The sequence below is a fragment of the Pectinophora gossypiella genome, chromosome 15, assembly GCF_024362695.1.
Source record: "Pectinophora gossypiella chromosome 15, ilPecGoss1.1, whole genome shotgun sequence".
Classification (NCBI taxonomy): domain Eukaryota; kingdom Metazoa; phylum Arthropoda; class Insecta; order Lepidoptera; family Gelechiidae; genus Pectinophora; species Pectinophora gossypiella.
This window is the reverse complement of record NC_065418.1, coordinates 6,556,552-6,571,002: the sequence shown is the minus strand read 5'-3', so window position 1 is coordinate 6,571,002 and position 14,451 is coordinate 6,556,552. Positions and strand designations below refer to the sequence as shown.

At 38.8% G+C, this 14,451-nt stretch overlaps 1 protein-coding gene across 1 annotated transcript; it reads right to left on the bottom strand.

Annotated features, from left to right (window-relative positions):
* Positions 1-7: 7 nt before the first annotated feature.
* LOC126372940 (probable methylmalonate-semialdehyde dehydrogenase [acylating], mitochondrial) lies at positions 8-14,193 on the bottom strand. Its single transcript, XM_050018848.1, has 10 exons — positions 14,022-14,193; positions 13,145-13,287; positions 10,282-10,392; positions 9,427-9,533; positions 8,663-8,776; positions 8,207-8,373; positions 7,004-7,124; positions 5,842-5,991; positions 5,115-5,255; positions 8-1,811 (listed from the first exon to the last, which is right to left on the bottom strand). The coding sequence occupies exons 1-10, from the start codon at positions 14,055-14,057 to the stop codon at positions 1,327-1,329; spliced, it is 1,575 nt and encodes a 524-aa protein (XP_049874805.1). The 5' UTR covers positions 14,058-14,193; the 3' UTR covers positions 8-1,326.
* Positions 14,194-14,451: the final 258 nt, after the last annotated feature.

The following is a 14,451-nucleotide window of genomic DNA, read 5'->3' as shown; positions in this document are numbered from 1 at the left end:
CAGTAAATAGAATATAACAATTTATTTTGAGTAAAAAGTCGGTGTACAAATGACAAGCCATTTTTGATCCAGAGTCCTAAGAAGGATATAATATAGTGGCATAGAATAAAGCATAATGATTTTACGTCTAGAGAAAAATACGTAAGCGCTTTTTTTTTTTAAATCACATTCATGTGATTATCTTCCACAAAATCGCGACTCCTTTCACTTTATTTCAATACGGGTAAACATTGAGACCTCAAATATTTACCTGGATTGGTACCAGCTTCCTATTGCGAGGTTTTGTTAACTAAAACCACATTCATGTTGTATTTTTTAAACAGGCGCTTACGTGGTTTTCATGATAAGGCGACGATATATATATAATTGGGCCGTGTTAGGTTCTAGATAAATTAATAAATACTAATTACTAAATAAATACAGATCTAAAACTAACGAAAAACATTTTCTTTTTTCTATTTTACTTATTTAAGAATTTTAATCAAGAAAAACGTAATAGTGAACCGACATCTTTCTATGACGTCACAGTGTGCTTTTTCATACAAATTCCATAGCAATTTCATGTTTTGACGTTTAGTAAAAAGTAATCCTACCAAAAACATTCTGTAAAAAACTAGCCAAGTCTCGATGGAGCTGTTTAAAAAGTAATGAAATCTAGACAAAGTGGTGCCAAGTCTAAGGTTCGTTACTGCGATTTCTTTATTATTATAGTTAACCGTGTCCGTGTGTGATAGTGATCCAACTTAGGATTTCGTATCAAAAGTGGCTGCAAGCTATCTTTACATTGTGGTTCTGCCCATCCCATTAGGGATTACATGCGTTTATGTATGTATATACGTACAAGTGATTCAGAATTCAGACTTTGAATTGTATAACAAATTAATAGAATAACAATACCTAAGGAATTGGAAGACAGTTGAGTATTGTTCTTTTTTTGGGGCTGGGTGCGGGATTTCGTATGAATAGGCAGACAGAATCCCGCGCCTCGGCCGAAATGTGCCGCATTCCCTGCTCTGTGTGCAACAAGCATAGTAACCGCTAGGTATACAGTACAAAAATATATAATTTCAATATATTATTATTATTGGGCTACCTAATTGAATAATAACAAATTCCTGTATTAGGTACATAAATGGCACGAGATCGAATAATGGCATTTTGATAAATAAACGTTACATGATTTTTAAATATTTAGAAATAATAAATAACTACGATAATCAACATTTCCAGACAGCATATTTAAACTTAGTCATTTAACTTTTTAGTTTTCTCTTAAAATACCATGTTTCATTCCCAATTCCAACATGAACACTTGATCATGAACATCTATTGCTGTGTGGGCATAGCAACAGCAGCTTTCGTGTGAGAAACGTCGCTGTGCCTCCAGAACGACGTAACAGTCTTTAATTCCGTGAAGAAATCAACACCTTGTTGACCACAGAAGTGGTTGGTTCCGAGGAAACTGCCCCGAGTGCCAGAGAACGAGAACATTGACAGAGGTACGGGAATAGGCACGTTGATTCCCACTTGACCTGCGTCGATTTCTGCCGTGAATTTCCTGGCGGTTGCTCCGTTTGTGGTGAATAAAGCTGTTCCGTTGCCGTAAGGGTTGTTGTTGATCATTTGAATTGCTTCATCTAGAGTGTCCACGTTGAGGCAGATTAATACGGGTCCAAAGATTTCTTCCTTGTAGCATGTCATTTTGGTCGTCACATCTGTGAGAACGGTGGGACCGACGAAGTTGCCTTTCTCGAATCCGGCTACTTTGACGCCGCGCCCATCCAATACCAGCTTGGCGCCTTCCTTCACACCTGCGGATTGTTTGTATTTGTACATGACGGTATTATGTGTGTATGATTAGAAAGGAATATCACGAAATCAATTTATCAGGACCTTGATAAAATTCGCACCGAGCTGCGATTTCATTATTGGGTGTGGGGTGTACACGAGTATGTTAACAACTGCGTGACGATGGGATATTAATTCTAAACCATTAAATTTGACTTTAGAATTTGAGTTCATGTTTGGATCACAGATAATTGATATCACGTGATTTCCAGAATGTGTGCCTGGTGTGTGGGTAAAGCGGATAAAGGATAATAGGACTACGAAAGCGGTATATAAAGCGAATACCTAGAAGTACGTATATTGACCAAATTGGAGATGTCCTTAGAAAAGGTTTAGTACGATCTACTCTGAACCGGCGTGCGTGTATGAAACGATTGATGAATGTGGAGGAAGCAAGAGAAGTGTGTCAGGATCGAAGCAAATGGAATTCCATAGTCTCTGCTTACCGCTGTGGGAAATAGGCGTGAGTTTATGTATGTGTATGTAACTGCCTGGTTAATGGCAATAGGCTCATCCCCTATTACATGGGACTTAAATATAGCTGGCGAGAGATGGGTGTGTATACCTTACACCTATGCCTACACTTTCGGGTTACAGGTGTGATGCTCATTCATTATTAAATTACGCGCTTGATATGATCAGAAAAAGTTGAACCTTTCTAATGTGGACAACCGATTTTTAGATATTCATGCCGTGGAAGAGATTTAATTCCGACAATGTCGCGGTCAGCAATTATTGTTATATAAATCTAGTAGGTATCTAATAACGACGACGACAACGCGGCGTAATGATGACGTATTATGTTTTTCAGATAAGAGCTCCTCAGATTAGCTCAGACCATAATAATACGCAATAATCGATGACACATGCCACCTCTATTGTTCATAGGCTAGGTCCACAAGTATAAGCATTGGACGAGTCTGAGTTCTCTAGATTCGCCTTTTCAATAGACCTTTGTTCCAGATTGTCTATTGGTCTTTATCATATCTTTTTGTTTAATAGGGAGCTTCGTTTACACTTGATGATTCTTTTAATTTTTGAATGCGCTATTTTCAGTATTCAGTCATATAGTCGGAAGACCGAATGTTCTTTTAAAATCCAAACCCTATTTTTTAACTACTGGAAATCTCGGCCTTAGAAAGTTAAATTGCCAAATCATTTACAGGTCAAATATTATCTCCCTACCAATATCACGTTTTTCACAGGGTCCGCTTACCTAACCTGAAGATTAGACAGGTCCGGTTTTTTACAGAAATGACTGCCTGCCGACCTTCCAACCCCCGAAGGGAAAACCAGCCCAATACAGGTTAGGTCACATACTTCGTAAACTGCATTTCTCGGGAATGTGAAACCCACATTCCCGGAAAATCACGATGTTTTTCGTCACCGCAGAGCACGTGATAATCATTAAATTTTATTACATTTTCATATTTACACATTCAATATAATCTTACAACACATCTCTCTTGCATGTGTAATAAAAACACAATTCTCGCTATCGCCGACGATAGAGAGATGAGACTTTTTTTTAATAAGATAGGGTCGCGTTTGACCACAAGTTCACCTGATGGTAAGTGACGATGTGGTCTAGGGTGGATCACGCTTACCCAGCAAATGCCTATTCACTCTAGCTTTGAAAGCTCTCAGATTAGAACGTGTTGGAAAAACAGAAGACGGCAGACAGTTCCAGTCCTTTGCTGTTCGCATTAAATAGGAAGAGACAAAACGTTTAATGTGGATTGGTGGTATATCCACCACATAAGGATGAAATACCTGCCGACGTCTAGTTGTCCGTAGATGGAATGAAGTGGGCGTTATTACAGTTACAAATATCAGTTTTACAACATGAGCGGATTGAACATAGAACGTCTAGGGCCCTGTGCCGAGGTTTTTCTTGCAGCTTCTTTTCTCCGGCTATACAGGTTGTGAGAAGCTGCAGTAGTTTTAGGCGGATGAGACGTTCGTTATGTAAAAATTGACGATTCAAGTAGTGTTTCAGGACTTAAAAGCAGTGGTACTTATAGTTAGTTAAGTTATAAGTATGTAGTCGTTACATGATCCATGTCAGTGCCCTTTGGCGGTAATAGAGGGCTGATAAGGCTGGTCACCTCACCCACACGATAGAAGATCAGGGTTGCTGAGATCGGTTCAATAGATCTCACAACCCACACGAAAAGACGAGTAGCAGTTTTTGTTTCAAATGCGAAACGTCCCCGACTGTTTTAAAACATACTCGATATAGTTTCAAATTGTTTATGAATACTTATTCTTCAGTGGGTTTATTTTTACAGGCACGCGAAGGTATTTGAATAACATACGAGTATCCGATTAACATGCTCGTAAAGGAATCAATTATTCAACATTTAATTATATTTGACTGTAGCATTCGCGCTGGTAGATTAAAAGAGCTTTTCTAGAGCATCATATCTTACATAGCGTAGGTTTATCAGTCTTTTTATGACGACGCATCATCACCTTGCGATTTGAAATTCCTAGAACATTGTACCACTTACCAATAAAAACTAAACAAACGGTGAACATGTGTTAAGTATTTCCTAGCCAAGCAAAAATCGCTTCTTGACGCGGATATGCACAGTTTGTTTATTTTTATCGGTAAAGCAGTTACTAAAAAGTGGCTAAACATAGTAGACTATTTCAAACTAAGTTATGAATATGAATAATCCTTCTTTTCTCATGTGGGTCGCGCGATCAATGACCCACCTCATCAAGCCTAATGCAGGGGTAACCCACAACAGTAATATTGACCCGCCGAATGCCACTGGATGGAAGTCTACATACTTACTTAAGTAAATAGCCGATCGACCGCTTAACGTGGGCTCTGAAGCACGAATCATCTTACTTTGGGACATTCGGGTGACCAGCCTGCAATGTTCTAACCAAACTACGGTTCACATAGTAAATTTTTGTGATACGTCTCCACCGGGATTCGTAACCGGCACCTCCGGATCGTGAGCCCAATGCTCAACCACTGGACGACAGAAGCCGTTAGTTATTATAAAGTGCAAAGGAGGGGTGCAGTGATATATAGGTACGATAATGCATGCTTCTAGGTTTTGAAGGATCTAAGGAAGAGACAAAGCGGTTCAAGCATTTTATTACAGCCGAGACCATGCGGTAGACCTTGCCATTCCAGACTCAACAATAAAATGGATCAGGAATCATCAGGAATGAAAGTGGCTCGCAAATACAGCTTAAAATAGCCTTCAGTAAACGTTTGAGACGTGTGTGAAACATGTTTTGCTTACCCGACTCGACGAGCTTGAGGATCCTTTGCTTGGCTGCAGGCGAGATGACAGGGCCCACGTCAGTGCCGGGCACGTGGCCCGCGTTCACCTTTAGCGCCTCCGCACGCTTCACCAGGTCTGGAACCCATTCCCTAGCTTCACCTGCGAAAAGAAGATCAATAGTTAATAAGGCACTTGTGCTGATTCTACACCATCTAAGTTTATTTCAAGTTACCTACACGTGTTATTTTCTTATCCGCCGAAAAGGAAAGTGACGGGTAATTGACAGGCATAGTATTTATGGAACACACACACACGTCAATTTTATGCAGAAATTTAAAAATCTCAATTTTTTTTTATTGGCCAATAACCCGACAGAATTAAGTTGACAGCACGCGTCAAACGGGTTGCATATGAGAGAGTTGCCTATTTTAATCGCCCGGGATATTCATTAATTCACTCATTATTTTAAAAAATAACACTTGGCAATTATCCGTCCCTTTCCTTTTCGGCGGATAAGAAAATGACACGTATAACTTAAAACAAAATTAGGGTGTGTCTGCGGGAATCAAGGCCACTGAACTTAAAAAGAGAAAAAGAGAAACAAAAAGTATTTGAGCTCCGGCTCGAATCCCGTTGTAGTTATCCTAGATTAGGATTCGTACCCACAGCTCTTGCCAAGCCGGGCCGGGACGAACCATTGCACTACCGACCCTGGTCCTGTTCATAAGTATGTATATGTACTGACCTACAAAGACTGCGGTGCTGAGCGCCATGCAGCGCTGCCCCGCGGCCCCGAAGGCGGCGCCCGCCAGCTGGTTGAGCGTATGCTCCTTGTTGGCATCTGGCATGATCACGCCGTGGTTCTTGGCCCCCATGTTGCTTTGGACGCGCTTGCCTGGAAAATTAAAATTATATAGGGAAATGTAAATACATAAATTCATAAACTCACGCCTATGTCCCACCGAGGTAAGCAAAGACTACGGAATTCCATTTGCTTCGATCCTGACACAGTTCCCTTGCTTCCTCCACATTCATCAATCGTATCATACACGCACGCCGATACAGAGTAGATCGTACTAAACATTTTTTTTTGCAAATGTACACATACATTCTCATGTACATGATTCTACGGTGGACTGGTGGCGAATAAAAACATCGAATGCGTTCCACTGCTTGCCTAAGCCAATGTATTGTAAAAATCGATAGGGGGCTATGACCGATCATTACGATCAAACCGGGCCCAGAACGCCATGTTGGATTAGGACCACACCCCGGAAACTTCATACAAAGATCTCATTCTTACCGTGTGCCGCCTTTCCGCATAAGTGCGAGCGAGACAGACAGTCTGAGCGCGCTCCCCCTTACTCCTTAGCGGTTTACGGCCTTTTAGACTAAAGTGAGACCCAGAGGGGGTGAGGTCGGCACCCGATGCGAACTTATGCGCGGCAGATTTGCCGATCTATACGTAATATTCCCTTGTCCAGGGATACGGGTGAAGACCTCAACGGTTGCAGAGGCGGAGATGGTACGGCAATGCAGGACAGAAGGGGCAAGTCACAGGGATTGTAACCTGGAACCTGACAGAGGGCAGTAGGAACTGCTAGTACTATACAGAGGTGGAGGACAGGAGTCCTAGTACGGCTTTGAAATAGAATACTTTGGGCGCTATCCCACTCGCGTCAGACAGAATACTGCGGGGCGGAAGGCAAGAGGGAATCCACTGCCCTATTTTCCCCTAAAAAGTAGCATGGAGAATGTTACATTGACAAGAGCGTGGCTCTTAAATTAGTTATGATGACGTAATATTATTATTCTTTATTCTAAGGTAGAACGTCGTATGAAAAGTGGCTGCACGTTGTATTCTGATTAGTATCTATGGTAGTTATTAAAATAGCTTATTATGTTACCATTAGCTGAACCCCTGGAGTATATGTGCTTGCCAGCTGCGTCGCCGCCGACGAACGACAGGGCCTTGATGTCGGGGTGGTCGCACAAGAAGTTCACCACGGGGTGCGTACCGTGCACCACCTGCCAACAATACGAAGTCCATTAATTGATGTGGATAGAAACGGGCGAAGTTTTGGTGTTACTAATCGATTCTCAGATTCCCAAAAACGCCAGCCGGACTCTGCACGATGGTACAAAACCCTTGTACAGAACCTCCCGACAAGAACCACCTAAACCAGCTCTCAAAGCCATATTTCGTACCGCCTGCTTTTCGAACCTTTAGTGTTAGTGTTTCTTATCTCGGATACTATCTATGGAAAAATTGAGGTTCGAAGGCAGAACGGTATAGGTCAATCATGCTCAAACTCAAACCATGCATTTAATTGCAGATTCCCCCTCCCGCACGTCTAACTCTCTAAAACCCAGGCCAAACAGAAATGTCGCACCCACTTCTATCTGTTTGGCGCCGCGTCTCTCTCATATTTTTTTTATGCAAATACATTGAGTATAATCCTCGTAGCATGTTGCAGCTGCGCTCATAGCTTTCTTGAGCTTCAAAGAGCACATATACATACATAAACTCACAACTATATCCAAATAGCTGTAGTCAAAGGTACATCCATCGCAAGATGAACTAAGTCGCCACACCTCACCCGAGCTTTCTGTAAGACTAACGTGATCGGGAGTGAGCCGTATCACCGTCTATAATGGTCGAGCTAACTGTGTTAGTAAAAAATCCAGTACTGAGGTCTCAATCCTGCGCTCCCCGATTGAGAAGCAAGTCGGTGTACCACAGGACTACAGTCTTCTTCTATCGTGTAGGTTGTGAGGTGGAGTACCAACCCCATCAATCCTGGAGTCAGGGTTACTATTGAGCCGCCAAAGGCCCCTGACATGGCTCATGTAGCGACTACTTACATCGGTATGTAGTAACCGAAACCAACGGCTTAACGTGCCTTCCGAATCACGGATCATCTTACTTTCGGACAATCAGGTGATCAGCCTGTAATGTCCTAACCAAACTAGGGACCACAAAGTAATTTGTGATATGTCCCCACCGGGAATCGAACCCAGGACCTCCGGATCGTGAGTTCAACGCTCAACCACTGGACCACGGAGGTCCACGGAGGACCACAGTGTATAACATGTCATTCAATACTAACATTAACAGCACCCGCAGGGAGTCCAGCCTCCTGAAGGAGATCCATCATCATGAGCGTGGCGCCGGGATCCTGCTCCGAGGGCTTGATGATGTACGTGTTGCCCGTGACCAGCGCCGGCGGGATCATCCACAGTGGAATCATCACCGGGAAGTTAAATGCCGCCACGCCTTAACGAAAGAAGTTTAGATCACAAAATTACAGTGAACTATAATATTAGAATCGAATTGTATGTGTATGAAGTTGTCGTATTCATATGATTCGGTCGTCGCAGACCAAAATTCGTACATTTACGTTGGTACTATATAAATTAGTATTATTTCGTAATCAAATTGCAACCCGTTATAGATTACACATGTGACTTTTGTATACAGGTGCATAAGAATAAACAATGAATGCCTTCAGCAAATATACTTGGAAGTTTAGAGTTAATTAGTATAATAAAACAAGTGTACATACCTCCACAAACTCCCAATGGTGTCTTGTAACTGTGCGTGTCCATATCCCTGGCGATGTTCTGAATACAGGACCCAAGCTGCAGGGTAGTGATGCTGCAGCAATGTTCCACCATTTCTACATATCAGAACATTATAAATATAATTCATTTACTGGAAGTAAATTCGAGAGATGGAACAAAACAAAAGCTGGTCATGTGATAATAATTCATTCATTCATTCATTCAATCTTTGGCGGCTCAATAATAACCCTGACACCAGGGTTGATGAACCCACATGATAGAAGCAGATAATAATGAAATTCATTAACCCAACCCGAACGTTCGGGTTGGGTACTGCTACGTAGGCGACAGTAAATTGAGTATGGAGAACTGCATTTCTTGGAACTGTGCCCCCACAAAGGCATAGTATAGTATAGTATCAGTACTCACGACCTCCGTGGTCCAGTGGTTGAGCGTCGGGCTCACGATCCGGAGGTTCCGGGTTCAATTCCCGGTGGGGACATATCACAGAAAATACTTTGTGGTCCCTAGTTTGGTTAGGATATTACAGGTTGGTCACCTGATTGTCCGAAAGTAAAATGATCCGTGCTTCGGAAGGCACGTTAAGCCGTTGGTCCCGGTTACTACTTACTGATGTGAGTAAGTACTCGTTACATGAGCTATGTCAAGAGCCTTTGGCGGCTCAGTAATAACCCTGACGCCAGGGTTGATGAGGTCGGTACGCCACCTCAAAACCCACACGATAGAAGAGAGAAGAAGTACTCACGGATGCCTCTAAGCACGTCTCCCATCGCATCGGCCGTGGTCTTGCCCTGCTCCTCAGTGATCTTGGCCGCCAGCTTGCTTTGGTGCTCTCGCAGGAGACGTCCAAATCTGTAACATTTATCAAATTCAAAATCAAAAACAAAAGTCGTTAGTTTGAAAATATAATCTTCAAACTAACGACTCATCATCTTCATCTTCCTAGCGTCATCCTGTTTTTCACAGGGTCCGCTTACCTAACCTAAAGTTTTTTGACAAGTCCGGTTTTTTTTACAGCAGCGACTGCTTGTCTGACCTACCAACTCGCGAAGAGAAAACCAGCCCAATACAGGTTAGGTCACATACCTCCGAAAATGCATTTCTCGGGAATGTGGATTTCCTCACGACGTTTTCCTTCACCGCTGACTGTGCGAAAATAAGGATTCCGTGCTTCTGAGGGCATGTTGAGCCGTTGTTGGTCATAGTTGGTTATTTAACCTTTATTAAAATTTGTTTATTAAAATTTAATGTGAAAAACATTGTGTAAGGCATCCCAACAGATTGGGGGTTAAGTAAAATATGTAGTTGTTATATGGGCCATGTCAGGAGCCTCTGCAATGTAACCATGACATTGTTGATGAGGTTGGTCACATAATAATAATCCTTAACTTTCTTTTCTTCAGCTGCTTAATATGGTTACATAATTTACTCTCGTTTGTAAAAGTGATGTTTCTAATCCTACATGTGTGCACATTCAAATAAAGCCATATTAACAAAATTTACGCACTGGAACACCATGGTGTAGCATGCTCCAAACATGGGGTAGTAGACGTGTACATACAAAAATTTATAGCAAATTTCTGATTCTTTATCAACTTACTTGAACATAACTTGTTGACGAGTCATGATAGTGCTTCGCCCCCATGATTTAAATGCATTCTTTGCAGCCCCCAACGCCGCGCACAATTCTTCTTGTGTTGCGTCTGGTACACTGGAACATATAAGAAATCACATGAATAAGTATTAAATTGTCTTTTACAATATACTCTTAAAAAACCAAAAGAATTATTATTATTATGTTCTATAGACCACTGCTTCCCGGAAAGTGCCTTCTGCCTTTTTAACAATCGAATTCCCGTTTTTTTTTTTACAATATCGGTAGGAAACCTAATTTAGAAATGTAATAAGACAAAAAGTATAACAATTCTCTAATTTCGCAAAATATAACTAATGACGTGGCTGTACGAATTAAAAAAAAAAAGGAAAAATATAAATTAAAACAAAAACAATCGGGCGCGACTCTCGTCGGCTATACACTACGAATAAATCATATTCGTAGGCTATACAGTTTTAGACGAATGAGACGTTCGACTAAAAATATATTCATGTAAAAATTTACGATTCAAATTGTAACTGAATAAGATATTTTTGAATTTGAGTTGCCTTCGAAACACTCGTTGGTAATTGGTCACTTTCTCCCCTTAGGGAACTGTGTACTATTTATATCTCTTTAGTTCTAGTCTTAAGATTTTTGGTAAAATAATCATGTGTACTTTTGTAAGCTAAAATCATGTATGTGTTTATTTCCGTGTATCTTATCTACCCAATCAAAGATAAAACACCAAAAAAACACCAAGGTAAGGTAAGAATGTGTATACGTAGGTATTATTTACATATATGTATATAGTTCTTGTTCCTTGAAGTACCTATATTATGGCCACTGTTTAGCTAGCTATTCAAATTATTAATACTCCATTTATATTATCAAATCAAATCAAATCAAATATACTTTATTGCACACAACTAAAATTTCAACAATCAGACATAACACATGAAAACAGTACAATAATTATCAGAATTTGACTACCTACAATACTATATCAGAAGTAGGTATGTTACAACTGCAGTAGGGAATAAATTCTATGAGTTTACCCTTTTCGTTCTATTGTATGTAGATTTTTGTATTTAAAGTCGTAAGACCGAAAGTCCTTTTTAAATCCAAACTTCATTGTTTAACTATTGTGTCTGGCAATCTCGGCCTTAAGAGGTTAAAATTACTTATTAAAATGTACATTTGTATGTTACAAAGAAAAATGTAACATGGTATTCAACTTTGGATATTTGTTGTATTTCAAATGCACATCAAACTTTAGAAAGGTTATTGTAACTTATGAGGGACTATTCTGATCAAAATAAAGAGAAGCAATATTGGTAGCAACATCATTCTATACATAATGTGATCCAAATATCGAACATCAATTATTTTTATATATGCTTCTGTCATTATATGTTTATTGCACCAGCCCGTGCTCCAATGAATAATCTTCTTTCACCCTAAGGTTGCCTGGCAGAAATTGCTGTTTAGCAATAAGGCCGCCTATTGTGCTTATGTTTTATTCGTATGTTTATGTCCTTTGTATATGTTGTTGTGCAATAAAGTATTATTGATTGATTGATTGTATTTTAGAATAATTATGTACCTAGGTAAAGCAAATACATAGATAATTGTCACGTTAAAACTGTAGAATGCCATCTAGATATAGATATATTGTTTTTGGTGAACATAGCCTGGAAACTCCCTCATTGGGTTATAGCAGTGAACTTAAGTTATGTTGGGCTCTTTCAATTGAACAGGTTTGGTAAGCAAATGCATTGTAACTTCTAACATAAAGCTTTAAATTAAATTAAATAGCTATTAGATAATAGTTAAATATAAAAAATCTTGTCTTATCTATCAGCAATATACCTATAAAATAAAATGTCGTCAAAAGTTACGCAAATCTGACAAGATAACATTGCAAGGGGTCTGATATAAAAATCACTTTGAAAATTATATTATTATCGTTTGTTTTGCGAAGATAACTTCATAAAGATAAGACCCAATTAAATAACATGTGATGTGGAAGAACCGCCATTTACAACACAAATAAACTGACATCATTAGTCTTGTAGTAATGTATGTTTAAACAAATATAGATTTAGTGATAGGTAAGTACATTAAATAGAAGTAATTCACTAATATTATTTTATCAGTGACTCTAACTCTAGTTTCAAGAATCTGCCTGAATTGATATTTATTTACCTATATATTATTATTTTTCTAATTGGATAAAAGCCATTATGTAGCTCTACAAAATCAAAATTCTCTAAAACACACCCTCTAGTTACCTATTTTTAAGTTCCGATTTAAACTAGACAAGCTATATATGTTCAATAAATAAACTAGGTAGGTATGTGAACTTTGCAGTGATTTAATTTCTTGAAGAGTTCCAACAAACAACAATTTTAGTTCCTACATTCCCCTCATAAACCAGTAAGTACATACGAGGCAAAAAAAATCAAAAACATTTATTCTTATTAGCTTACATAGTTAGCGCTTTTTGAAAGTCAAAAATTAAATTACATTAGCTGTAAAACTACTACCACATGGAAAGACGTGGCTAGAAAACCTCCCAGCACAGGGCCCTACTCTTACTGTTTCATGTTTTTCTTTCTTTTTTTTTAAGTGCAGTTTGTATTACATATAAACTAACTATATTAACTTAAATACTTAATGGTATTCCAATTGTAGATGGTGGAAGGAAAGTGAAAAAGAAATTTAAAATATATCACATTAACTACAAGTTTTTAACTTATATGTACTTACAAGAATTTATACCTTAAAACATAAAGTGAGAATAGAATTTCTAAAAAGTTAAGGCTGACTCTTATTAAGTATTTATGTCATCATGTACAAGACATACCTTCCAATGACTTCATTTGTGGCCGGGTTGGTGAGCTCAATCCACTTCTGGGTTTTGGATTCTACATATTGGCCATCAATGTAGAGTTTTGTAGTTGGTACACAGCTGTAGTTTCTTCGGATGCCATGATTTAGGGTAAAATTCTGCAGAATAAAACTACGGTATATAATTCAGATACAATGTAATATAAGGAAACATCCTAATAAGATTCAACTCCCACTCATTATGCTATTGGAGTCCTAGAATACCAAAGCTGAAAAATTCATACTCTATACCATTTGCCTATGAATGATCCTATTACAAATTAAAATGAAAATGGCAAGTTTCTCAACATTATCCCACTTTGATTTTCGCCCCAGATGGGCAAAAATATTGCCATTGAATTTGTATGACTTACAACAGAATAGAAATAGAAAAACACAAATATGACAAAGGAATCTGTTTCAGGGACTAAGTTAAATCTTGCGGCGTAAAATCATATCATGAATAATGATAGGAACATGGTGAAACTATCAACAAGAGTTACTGCGCAACACCAGCTAGGAGGCAACTATGAATTATGTAGAAAGCTTTAAATACCAAATTCTTAGTGTGGTGTATTTAAATGCCTCTTTGTTTGTTCTGTACACCATGGACACCATTTAGAAGCGAAGGCAATATATAGGCCGGCTTGTCAGAATTCTGAATGTAAAGTACATGTTTTGAATAAACAAAGCAAGTGGAAAGCGTGCATGACTGACACAAACAGGCGCTATTTTAGAAACGACTTCTTATTAAATATGAATGGATCCACGAGACAATTATGCGCCCAAATCATTGGCTTTTTTAGCATACGCTCCAGGGATAGCTGCCAAAGTAACAATAACAAAGTACTTACTGTAGATTTCAACAGTTTCATCATTGAGGAGGACATAGTGAATGTGTTACTGACAATTTACGGAGGCGACTGAGACTGATTTGATTAAAATACAAACATCCTGACCTTGAATTGATAAAACTATTTCAGTCGTCAAGTGAATTGAAGCGAATGTTTTTGAATTTTTGATTTCATTTCACGTTCCGTTCTACATCAGTTATCAGAAACAAATTTGTACGCACGAGTTATAAATTTATTAAAAAAATATATTTTTTTGTCTATTTCGAATAATGAAAATCATTTTTATTTTATGTTAATTTTTTTTTTAATTTATTGCGGCTTTGGTTACAATTATTATTTATTTTATCTTAATACAAATTACGATATAAAACTACATTTTAACTAAAATTGGATATAAAATGGTCGAGATGCATTTGTGATATATAATATA